At 49.2% G+C, this 12632-nt stretch overlaps 1 protein-coding gene across 1 annotated transcript; it reads left to right on the top strand.

Annotated features, from left to right (window-relative positions):
• Window positions 1-5261: 5261 nt before the first annotated feature.
• On the top strand, window positions 5262-10054 carry LOC131763220 (triggering receptor expressed on myeloid cells 2-like). The gene is made up of 5 exons (XM_059075209.2): window positions 5262-5467; window positions 6943-7293; window positions 8720-8810; window positions 9506-9699; window positions 9783-10054. The coding sequence occupies exons 1-5, from the start codon at window positions 5428-5430 to the stop codon at window positions 9797-9799; spliced, it is 693 nt and encodes a 230-aa protein (XP_058931192.2). The 5' UTR covers window positions 5262-5427; the 3' UTR covers window positions 9800-10054.
• Window positions 10055-12632: the final 2578 nt, after the last annotated feature.

The following is a 12632-nucleotide window of genomic DNA, read 5'->3' as shown; positions in this document are numbered from 1 at the left end:
GATCAGGAACAAGACGAGGATGTCCACTCTTGCCACTATTATTCAACATCGTTTTGGAAGTTTTAGCCACGGCAATCAGAGAAGAAAAAGAAATAAAAGGAATACAAATTGGAAAAGAAGAAATAAAACTGTCACTGTTTGCAGATGACATGATCCTATACATAGAGAAACCTAAAGATGCCACCAGAAAACTACTAAAGCTAATCAATGAATCTGGTAAAGTTGCAGGATACAAAATTAATGCACAGAAATCTCTTGCATTCCTATACACTAATGATGAAAAATCTGAAAGAGAAATTAAGGAAACACTCCCATTTACCATGGCAACAAAAAGAATAAAATACCTAGGAATAAACCTACCTAGGGAGACAAAAGACCTGTATGCAGAAAACTATAAGACACTGATGAAAGAAATTAAAGATGAGAGCAACAGATGGAGAGATATACCATGTTCTTGGATTGGAAGAATAAATATTGTGAAAATGAATCTACTACCCAAAGCAATCTATAGATTCAGTGCAATCCTTATCAAATTACCAATGGCATTTTTTACAGAACTAGAACAAAAAGTCTTAAAATTTGTATGGAGACACAAAAGATCCCAAATAGCCAAAGCAGTCTTGAGGGAAAAGAACGGAGCTGGAGGAATCAGACTCCCTGACTTCAGACTATACACTATACTACAGAACTATAGTAATAAGACAATATGGTACTGGCACAAAAACAGAAACATAGATCAATGGAACAGGACAGAAAGCCCAGAGATAAACCCATCCACCTATGGTCAACTAATCTATGACAAAAGAGGCAAGGATATACAATGGAGAAAAGACAGTCTCTTCAGTAAGTGGTGCTGGGAAAACTGGACAGCTACATGTAAAAGAATGAAATCAGAACACTCCTTAACACCATACACAAAAATAAACTCAAAATGGATTAGAGACCTAAATGTAAGAATGGACACTATAAAACTCTTAGAGGAAAACATAGGAAGAACACTCTTTGACATAAATCACAGCAAGACCTTTTTTGATCCACTTCCTAGAGTAATGGAAATAAAAACAAAAACAAATGAATAGAACCTAATAAAACTTAAAAGCTTTTGCACAGGGACTTCCCTGGTGGCTCAATGTTTGAGAGTCCGCCTGCCGATGCAGGGGACACGGGTTCGTGCCCCGGTCCGGGAAGATCCCACATGCCTTGGAGAGGGTAGGCCCGTGAGCCATGGCCGCTGAGCCTGTGCGTCCGGAGCCTGTGCTCCACAACGGGAGAGGCCACAACAGTGAGAGGCCCGCGTACCGCAGGAAAAAAAAAAAAAAAAAGCTTTTGCACAGCAAAGGAAACCATAAACAAGACAAAAAGACAACCCTCAGAGTGGGAGAAAATATTTGCAAATGAAGCAACGGACAAAGGATTAATCTCCAAAATATACAAGCAGCTCATGCAGCTCAATATCAAAGAACAAACAATCCAATCAAAAAATGGGTGGAAGACCTAAACAGACATTTCTCCAAAGAAGACATACAGATGGACAAGAAGCACATGAAGAGCTGCTCAACGTCACTAATTATTAGAGAAATGCAAATCAAAACTACAATGAGGTATCATCTCACACAAGTTAGAATGGGCATCATCAGAAAATCTACAAACAAGAAATGCTGGAGAGGGTGTGGAGAAAAGGGAACCCTCTTGCACTGCTGGTGAGAATGTGAATTGATACAGCCACTATGGAGAACAGTATGGAGGTTCCTTAAAAAACTAAAAATAGAATTACCACATGACCCAGCAATCCCACTACTGGGCATATACCCAGAGAACACCATAATTCAAAAAGACACATGCACCTCAGTGTTCATTGCAGCACTATTTACAATAGCCAGGTCATGGAAGCCACCTAAATGCCCATTGACAGATGAATGGATAAAGAAGATGTGGTACATATATATGATGGAATATTACTCAGCCATAAGAAGGAACGAAATTGGGTCATTTGTGGAGACATGGATGGATCCAGAGACTGTCATACAGAGTGAAGTAAGTCAGAAAGAGAAAAACAAATTCCCTCTATGTGGAAACTAGAAAAATGGTACAGATGAACTGGTTTGCAGGGCAGAAATAGAGACATGGATGTAGAGAACAAACGTATGGACACCAAGGGGGGGAAGCGGCGGTGGGTTGTGGTGGGATGAACTGGGAGATTGACATGTATACACTGATGTGTATAAAATGGATGACTAATAAGAACCTGCTGTATAAAAATAAATAAAATAGGGCTTCCCTGGTGGCGCAGTGGTTGAGAATCCGCCTGCCAATGCAGGGGACACGGGTTCATGCCCCGGTCCGGGAGGATCCCACGTGCCGTGCAGCGGCTGGGCCCGTGAGCCATGGCAACTGAGCCTGCGCTCCGCAACAGGAGAGGACACAACAGTGAGAGGCCCGCATACCGCAGAAAAAATAAAATAAAATAAATAAATAAATAAATAAATAAATAAAATAAAATTCAAAATTTCAAAAAAAAAAAAGAAATACAAGATAATAAAAGAACACCAATTGAAGGGGAAGAAGAGACAAACGAGGGGTTTTCAGGACAGGTGAGACTGTGCCCATGTGAACATGGAGGAAAAATGGCTCTGGGGGTGGGAGGGCGGTAGAACTTAAAGATACTGGAAGAGAGAGGACATAGGTGAGAAAGCAAGTTCTTGGGGATTGTCAAAGGCAGGGACGGGGGGAGAGAGAGACAGAAAGAGAGAGAGAGAGAGAGAGTGAGAGAGAGAGCAGTCATCTTTGAAAAGGAAAATGGAAATCTGGGATGGACATAGACAGGAGGAAGAAAGAAAGAATTTAGAGAAAAAATATATTGAAGAGGGAGGAAAATAATGCCAGCTCCTTTTTTTGAGCACTTGACAATGTGCCATTCACATTTACATACCCAGATAGTGAAGCCACCCGGAGAGTTAGGAAACCTGCCCAATAGCTAGTAAATAACAGAGCTGGGCTTACTCACCGTAAGACGCAGAGCCTGGGTGCTTAACCCTTATTCTGTAGTTTCAATTTCTGTCCCATTCAGCCTACCAATCCTACCCTCTGCCCCATGCTCAGGCTAGACATCTTCCCCTGCCCCTGCCAGATCTGGATCACTCCGGATCCAATCAAGTGGCAGGTGAGATTCGCTACACCTATGACGCCTTTCACCAGGTTCAGTGCCTGGGTCCCTTCTTCGAAGCTCCGGTGTTCTCAACCAGATCTTCCCTTTGGCTGGACATCCCGCCTCACTGTGGCCCCTGAACAGGGGTTGAGATCTTTAGCTTAGAAAATATGAGATCTTAATAATGGGAGAATGGGCTCAGCTGGAAGTGGCAGAGAGTGACAATGCAAATACAAAGAGAGAGGTGGGAGCACGTCAAGTCTGAGGGATCAGAAGTGAGAGAGAGTTTGGGGCTGGAAGGCAGGGGTTTGGATCCAGGAAGATGAGGTCAAGGAAAAGCAGGACAGGACCAGAGAGGGAAGTGGGAAAAGGAAATCTTAAGTGGCTGCTTAGCAGCAGATGATGCTCGTAGGCTCTAATGTTTGTGGTTGGTGGTCCCAGCTAAGGGTGGAGTGGGTACCACAAGTCACTCTCTCAAGCCCACTTCTCAGGCAGGGCTGGGCGGGGGATTTCCCAGGTTGGGCTGATGGTGTGTCTGGATAGAGTTTGAGTTGTTCCAGTTTTGAGAGGCTTATTACCCTGCCAGTTGTTGACAGCCACACCCTTCCCCAGCCCAGGGCCTGTCTGGGTGCTGGCCGTGGTCCTGAATGGACTCTTGTACTTCTCTGGCCGCCCAGGTTGGCGAGAGTGGGGATGGGAGGATAACAGAGAATTTGAAAGAGGGTGAGGATGTTCACATATGTTGATCTTGATTTATTTCTAGGGAAGGAGGGGGAGTAGAGCTGTGTATTTGAGGATAGTGACGATTTGGAAGAGTTGCTATAGGCAGTTTACTAGGAAACTTCCAGACATTCTGAAAAGGATTACCCAGCAGCTGTGAAGTCTTAGCCAAAGTTAGACATTAGGAGTGTGTCACGTGTCCAGTCATGCCTCTGGTTCTAGGGCTTCCCTCAGCAACGGTCACCACTGTATCCAGGAACACTGAGGCTCCAAGAGACCTGAGTTCTCCAGCACATACACGGTAGCTGAATAAATGCATGCATCACTGAATGACGGCATTCAGCTGGAATGATGTAATAGAAGGGAAAAGATCTCTGTGCCCAAGTGTGAAGTGGCAGCTATCTTTGAACTCAGATTTAGCAAAATGAAAGGAAGGACCCTGCACTTGGGCGTGGGGTGGTGCAGAAACGTTCCTATGCTCAGACATGAGAATTAGGGGATTGAACTACAAATTAGCACAAGCTAAGAGAAGAGAGAGTTTGATGTGCACATGCTGTGAATTCATATGTATGAACTGGCAAAGATTTCTTGGTGCCTGCCCTTTGCTATGAGGCTTAGAAGAATAAAAAATACCCTTTTCTCAGGTAGGAAGGATGTGAGAAGAAGAGGTCAGAATGGACCATAAGTGGGACAGAAAGTAAGATAAAGATTCATGGGATTTCTCAGTTCTGCTTCTGCCTAAGATACAAAAAGCTAGGAGCATTTAAAATAGCACCAAAATCATGAAATGCTTAGATAGAAATTTAACAAAATATGTGCAAGATTTGTATGCTGAAAACTATAAAACATTGGTGAGAGAAACCATAGAAGAAATATGTCCACGGATTGGAAGACTCAATAGTGTTAAGATGTCTAGTTCCCTCGAAATCGAGCTATAGATTCAGTGTAATCCCATCAAAAGCCTAGCAGCCTTTGGGGAGAGTGTAGGGGGGAGAAATTGACTTACAGTGTCTAAAATTTACATAGCAAAGTTACTAGAATAGCTAAAACCATTTGAAAAGGAACAAAGTAGTTGGATTACTCACACCACCTGATTTCAAGACTTGTTATAAAGCTACAGAGAGTAGTCAAGATGGGGTGATATTGGTAAAAGGATAGACACATAGATCAATGGAACAGAGTAGACAGTCAAAAGTAGACCTACACGTCAAGTGATTTTCAATAAAGATACTAAGGCAATTGAATGGAGAAAGGGTAGTCTTCTAAACAACTGAGAAGGCTGGTACAGGCAGGACAGTGGGCTGTCCTCTTGGAGGTCTGGGATCCTCAGCACCCCGCTGCTGGGCTGCAGTGGTGGCTCCTCCTCTCCTCTCCTCCCTCACCCCACTCCCCCTCCTTGAATCATAAATGCAGATCCCAGTCCTGATGCTTGCTCAACCTCCAGGAGCCAGTTCCTGTGGGCAGCGCCTGACGAGCCTGACCCTCTCCTTTCTGCAGTTCAAGGGAAAGAAGAGATCTTGCACAAGGCACCCTGCGTCTGTCCTCCACAAGGGAAGGGTGACATGGAGCCTCTTGGGCTGCTCATCGTGCTCTTTGTCACAGGTAGGATACCCTCCCTCCGCTGCCTTCTTTCCCTCTCCTTCCTTGAGTATTAGGCAAGTGGGTGGGTGGGTAGGGAGCCCTGAGCCAAAGTGTGAAGATGGCTGAAATTCTTGGCATGTCCTGCACCCCCCTCTTCTCACTGTGTCCCATATTCTTCATCATGTCCCTCTCTCCCCAGCATCAGATTTTTCATGTACGTGGAAGTGTCAGAGGCTGGTGGATTCGGACACCTAGAAAGGGAAGGAGTTCTGATGGTGGCATCTCAGGCACTAGCTAGTAGTTGGGGGAAGTTTTGGGGGGCACTGGTAAGAGCCCCTAAAATTATGAACCACTTAACTAGCCCCAGAAGAGTAGCAGCGTGGGAGAAAAGGACCTGGTACTGGCAATCTGCATATTTGGGGTGCCCCTCCCGTGTTCTGAAGGTCCTCTTGTCCTCAGCCCTGGATGGGAGGTGAAGGGGCTGAAGATTGTGTGTTTGAGCTGGGGGGATTGGCACCACAGTTTCTCACACATGACGGCCTTTTCTCATTGGGGAAGGGTGCCTCTTGCTCCCCCAGAGCAACAGGCATACCTGGGTGAGAGGAGAGACTGTTCCAATGGAGCTGGAGCTTCTTGGCTGGAGGTGGAGTAGGGGAAGGGGGATGCGTTGTCCTGCCCAAAGGCAGAGAGGGATGGACTGGGTAGTATGGAGGGGGGACTGCTCACCAGGTCTCTCTGGTTCCAAAAGACAGGCCACCAGTTCCCCAATCCTTTTTACAAGTTTCTGTCACCATGTGGTTGACGATGTGGTTGAAGAGAGGGGAGGCTGAAGCAGAGGGTGCTGGGTGAGTCTTTTATAGCCCCTGCCCTGGCAATAGACTGGCACTCTCAGCCCACCCCAAGGAGGGTCCCTAAAATAGCAGCCTCATGTCTCTCCCAAAATAGTTCTGAGATGCATCCCTCCTGAAAGGGGAACAAAGGCACAGAAATAGGGAAGCTGGAAGCTAAAGGTCAGAAAGAGGAGGATGCAGTGCTGGTATGAGCGTGGGCAGCTGCAAAGTAAGCAAGGATGGTGGGCGTTGGGGAGGGGGTGCCCAGCCCCATGTGGGACCAGCCCCAGGCCTGAGAGGGCCACTGGCCCTGCTCTCTTGAGATGGAGTGGGAGAGGGGAGGGCTTGATTTCATGTGACAGGAAGAACATGAGTGGACTAGGACTGGAGGGAACTTCAAGACCAAATGTCTCTGGAAATAGGCCCAGAGAGGGTCAGTTATTTCTCTAAAGATGTCCAGCAAGTCCAATGGTGATAAAGCCAGATCAAGAACCCGGGTTTCCTGGTTTCCAGCTTCCTATAAACACATACCTGGGTTATGCCACCTTCTCCCAACCCGTGTAAAGACCCGAGTTCCTTAAACGTGGGATTTCTGTCTCTTCTGTTCATTGAACATAGTAGGTGTTCAATAAACGCTTGGTAAGTGAATGAATGTCTCCTCCCCAGAGCTATCCCGAGCCCACAACACCACGGTGTTCCAGGGCATGGCAGGCCAGTCCCTGAGGGTCTCCTGCCCCTACAACTCCTTGAAGCACTGGGGGAGACGCAAAGCCTGGTGCCGCCAGCTGGGTGAAGAGGGCCTGTGCCAGCAGGTGGTCAGCACTCACCCCTCGTGGCTGCTGTCCTTCCTGAAGAGGCACAATGGGAGCACGGCCATCATGGACGATGCCCTGGGTGGCACACTCACCATTACGCTGCGGAATCTTCAAGCCCACGACGCTGGCCTCTATCAGTGCCAGAGTCTCCATGGTAGCGAGGCCGATACCCTCAGGAAGGTCCTGGTGGAGGTGCTGGCTGGTGAGTGGGCAGCTGACTGCACCCTGGCCTGCCCTTGGGCCTGGGGTCGTCTTTAGTGTCTGAGCACAGGACCACCCTCAGGGCTTTCGGGGACCCTGGGAAATCCCACAGTGTGGATCTTGTCCCTCCCCACCCCACAACTCAGGGTCAACTCAGGGCCACTGTGGATGGTTGTGCAGGTTGTTAACTGCACAAGGGGGTCACAATCCAGCCATGCTGTCTCTCTCCAGGTTGTGCTTCCTGGTGGAGGACTGCATCACTTGCAGGAGGGGTATAGTTTTCTAATTTGCACAAGGCACCTTATGAGCTAGCTATGTTCCTGCTTCCCCCAAACAGCTTTATCCATCTGGCATCTGGTTAGGATGTGAGCACTGAGGTGGTCCTTAAGGATTAGGAGGATATTCATCTATTCCTTCACCCAACCACCCAATGGACCTACCAACATAGATTAAGCACCAACCTGGTACAGAGAAACAACCCTAGAAAGGAACACTGCTGTGACCATGGGCAACGTGCTTCTCCTCTTTGGGCCTCCATTTCCCCATCTTTAAATGGAGGTGGTGGTGCCTGTGCTGCTGACCCCACAGGGCTCCCATGAGACACAAATGACAGAGTTAAAAGTGCTTGGGGTGAGTGACAGTTGTTGCCCCAGCCTCCTGCTGCTAACTGCTTGGGATCCTTATTTCAGGCTTGACTAGGTGAGATGGGCAGTGGTGGGGTCCTTTTCATCCCTGAGCTTGCACAGGGGATGCCCTTCAGGAAAGATTTCTGTCTGTGTCTCCAGAACGTGATTGTGTCCCAAAGGAGAACAAATCTGAGGTTACGTATCCCTTTTGACTCTCCCCTTGTCCAACTCCTCTCCCCAACATGGCCCCTTATCATGGAAATGAAGGTTGAAAGTAACATTTGTCTAAGGTGGGGAGGGTAGGGGACACTGCCTGTCTTAGACCCCAAACCCTACCTCCATGAGAGTAGGGGGTGAGGACACACAAATTTTCAGCCCTATCAGGGTCTAAGGCTCAGCTGACTGCCAAGAGGATAACAGGAAAAGAATAACAGCAACAATAACAATAACAATAGCTGGTGTAGGCAGCTTGACTGTTTACACAGGACTTTCAAAAACACCCATTATTTCGTTTGATCTTCCTAAAGACCCTGAGTGATGGGAGGGTGGGAGTTGCAGTTGCTGAGCTCCTGTGAGGGGATGGGCACTACACAGGATGCTCTCACTGTATCCTGCAACACTATTATTAAGAAGGTGTTCCTAATTGCCCCACTTTACAGGTGAGAAAACTGAGGCTCAGAGAGGTTAACAACTTGATCCACCCAGGGCCATGTCCCAGAGAGCCTCAGTCCACCCAGAGAGGTTCTCCTCACTGTGGCATCAGGAGGGGGGCTAGAAGCTCACAGGCTCTGTCTCCCACAGACCCCCTTAATTACCAGGACCCTAGAGATCTCTGGATCCCTGAGGAGGCCGAGAGCTTTGAGGGTGCCCAGGTGGAGCACAGCATCTCCAGGTATAGTGACAAGTCTTTCCTAAAATCCCTGGGCAGACCTTCACCCTGCAGAGCCAAGGCATGGGGTGGCAGCTGGGGGGTGGCATGTGCCAGCAGTACAAATTCCAAGGCAATTAGAACACTAAAGTGTCTGCATATGATCTCGTCTAAACACCCCTCCAACCAGCCAGTGTGTATTGGTATGACTGTGCCAGTTGTTAAAATATTGCAAAACTTCCCTAAGAGTTTGTAAGTAGCTGCTGCTCCAAGACTCCTGAATGGTCGGCCTCCCACCCCCTCCCCTGACAGCCCTCAGACATCTCCACAATTCAGCAACAATGAAAGTTTTAGTATTTTAGTACAAAACTGGTACCCTCAAACCCCTGCTTCCCTGATGGGACCAGAATCAGTTCCGACTGCTTCTTGATTGGTGTTTAAACACTGTGAGTATAACCATGAAGTGCACATGCAGAAAACTGCTCAGCAAGGGAGGTAATTGTTTAAAAGCAGTCAGCAGGCAGATCCCTGCCTGGAACTCAGGTCTCCTGACTACAGGCTGCCCCAAGCCCCGCAAAGCCTCATCCAGAGATGGTGCTGGATGGGGAGATATCCTCAGCCCCCGGAGCTCCTGGTGTCTCTCCATTCCTTCTATGAGGGCAGATTCCAGTCTGTGGGTCCCCTCATGGCCTCCCACATGTCCTCTTTTTTTCTCCAAGGAACCTTTCTGAAGAGGAGAGCCCCTTCCCACCCATTTCTATCCTTTTCCTCCTGGCCTGCATCTTTCTCAGCAAGCTTCTAGCAGCCAGCGTTCTCTGGGCTGCAGCCTGGCATGGGCAGAAACAGAGGACACACCATGCCAGTGGGTTGGACTGTGGCCATGACCCAGGTTACCAGCTCCAAACCTTGACAGGTGAGCTTGGAGAGCACGGTGGGTGGCTGGGGGCTGGTGAGGTGGGGCTGAGAGGGGCCGAGTGAGTACTCTGTCTGTTGCAGAGCTGAGAGACACGTGAGAGGAGGACCCACAGTGGAGGAGAGGCCCGGGAGAGGTCTGCACGGACCAACCCAGCCTGCTGCACACCCGCCCCTTGGCCATCAAGTCTCCTGGTTCTGCTTTCGCAAAAGGCCACTCTGCCTGTACCCTGCTTCTCCTGGCCCCTGGAAGCAGGGATTTGTGCGTGTGCGTGTGCGTGCGTGTGTGTGCATGGGAGGTGGGAAGCACATCTACCAACTTCTGGACATTGGACATTAAACACTCTCACAAATGGTCCAAGACTTCATGTTTAACTGATGGTTTAGGGCGTCAGGAAGGTCTTCTCTTTTGCTACAGGGCTAGGAGAGTGAACTCAGATGAGGAAAAGATAAAAGGTCTGGCTCCTTGGGGCCTAGGGTCTTAGGATATCATGTCCCTCCATTCCCACAGGCTCCAAACTGGCCAATCTTTTTATTCGTCTCTCTCCCTCCCAGAGATCTGATTACCAAGCCCTGCCTCCTCCTGTGGAATTTCTCTAGCATCCTCTCCTCTCCTCCTCCTGCCTCCTGTCCATCAGTTCCCTAGGATTACTGCTGGGCCCGCTGCCCCAGGCCCCCTTCCTCCCTCCACCCCCTCAAGTCCATCCAATTCCCAGCTGACTCAAACCTCTAGCAAACCTAGAGGTCTGCTTTTATCATGTTACTCCGCCTCCGGAGAAATGGCAAGGGATTGGGTTGCAGAGTGCAGCGTACCAGAGCTGGGGACTACTGGTGCAAGCCCCTTATCCTGTGGAAGGGAAACTGAGGCTCAAAAGGGAAACGATTTACCCAAAGTCCCTCATAGAGCCTGGAAATCCTACTTTCACTTGGCGTTCAAGGTGTCCTTCCCTCTGGCTCAATCATACTCATTTATTTGTATATTAATTCAATAAATATTTTCTGTGCCAGGTACTAGTCTAGGCATTGGAGACACAACAGTGAACAAAACAAGCAAAGATTTCTGCCCACACAGAGCCATGTTCTAGTGGGAAGAGAGCAGACAAACACAGTCAGTCAGTCAGTCAGATGGTTAGGAGTACAGGGAGTGCGGAAGGCACGGGGGATGATGCAATTCTGAAGGGCAGTCGGAAGGAAGCACTTTGAGGAAGCAAGGGGGGAAGAGTATTTGGGGCACAGGGAACAGTCAAGGCAGCTCACAGAACCTTATCTCTCCCTGCAACACACACATGCCACCTGAGGTGGAGTGAGGAGAATGGGATGGAGACTCTACCCAGAGGGTGGGTTGCCCCGAAGAGAAGGAAACAAGTTGGCCACATTCCTCAGGTTCTCTGTCCTGGGCCTCAGAGAGGTGGAAGCACAGGAGCCCCTCTGGCCATGGCCACATGGGGCTGCGTTGCCCGCTAAGCTGGGTGTGGGTAACTGGTTTTATTTATTTATTTTTTGCGGTATGCGGGCCTCTCACTGTTGTGGCCTCTCCCTTTGTGGAGCACAGGCTCCGGACGCGCAGGCTCAGTGGCCATGGCTCATGGGCCCAGCCGCTCCGCGGCATGTGGGATCTTTCCAGGCCGGGGCACGAACCCGTGTCCCCTGCATCGGCAGGTGGACTCTCAACCACTGCGCCACCCGGGAAGTCCCGGTACCTGGGGTTTTGTATATGTGCTGCCGAAGCGAGCACAGTACCTGGGGTTTTGAATCACTGGGAAGGAACCCCTGGATCCAGTCCTGTGTTCCAGCCTCATGTTAACACATCACTCCCCTAATTGCAGTCCTGCCCCAGCCCTGCCTCACCCACTCCCTGCTTAGGCTGCTCCGCTGTCTCTGTCTCCAGTTCCAGGACTCTGGTCCAGTCTGTGTTTCCCCGGTGTCCCTGACTCAGCGGCACATGAAACTTCCCCATCGGGTCCTGGGGCAGTCGTCTCCTTCCTGCAGACACAGTCACAGTCACAGTCTAGGAGCCAAGGCTGAGCAGAGCCCAAACTGACCCCCTGCACTTGCTCCCGCCCCGTCTGGGCACCGAGGGTGATGAGATGGAAGGGGAGCCTCCAGGATGTGCCTGGTGGTGGAGTGCCGCTGGAACTTTCCTCCTCTTGGGAGCTCAGCCTTTTCTCCTGCCTGCTCTGCGATGTCAGGGATATCTACCCTGGGATTCAGATTGCCATTGGGATCCCCTGCCTTGGACTCTCTGGAGTGCACACTGAACAGAAGGGGTTTTCCAATTTCAAGTTTCCCTCCTACTAAGAAAACTTAAGGAGATTCCTTAACTCCTCTGAGCCTCAGGGTCCTCGCGTGTAAAAACAAACAAAAAACCCAACACCAAACCAAACCAAAACAACCCTACTTTGGTGGGTTTTTATGCGATTGAAAGGAATAACATTAAAGTCCTGGCCAGATGTCTGGCACATAGTAGGTCCTGGATAAGCACTGGCTTCCTTCCTCTTCTCTAATGCCCAGTGATAGGACACCTCTCTGGATCCTGGCCACCTCTGTCCTAGGCACCCAGCAGCTACTGTATCTGTTTTAGGCACTCAGTAAATATTGAAGAGAGGTCTCCTCCTCACACAACGCTCCCACATGGCTTGTTAGTGTGAAAATAATTTTCTTGTAAGGAAATCAAAGAAAGCCTGATACATATTGGCAGGACAGATATACATACTTCTATATCACTCACTGGGGAGACCCATCTGTCCAGTTAGCCAGAGACTCTGCCAGTGTTAGCACTGAAAGTCCTGTCTCCCAGAAAGACCTCCAGTGCCAGGTAAACAGGGATAGCTGGTCACCCTATCACCATGTCCATGAGGCTCAGCTTAACACAGAAGCTGACTTTCTCAGGCTCCTGCCCCCAGTTTCCCATTCTCAATTCCCTTGCTCCTGGAG

This window comes from Kogia breviceps, chromosome 10, assembly GCF_026419965.1.
Source record: "Kogia breviceps isolate mKogBre1 chromosome 10, mKogBre1 haplotype 1, whole genome shotgun sequence".
Classification (NCBI taxonomy): domain Eukaryota; kingdom Metazoa; phylum Chordata; class Mammalia; order Artiodactyla; family Physeteridae; genus Kogia; species Kogia breviceps.
The sequence above is the reverse complement of the archived record's forward strand: the minus strand, read 5'-3'. Positions and strand labels throughout refer to the sequence as shown.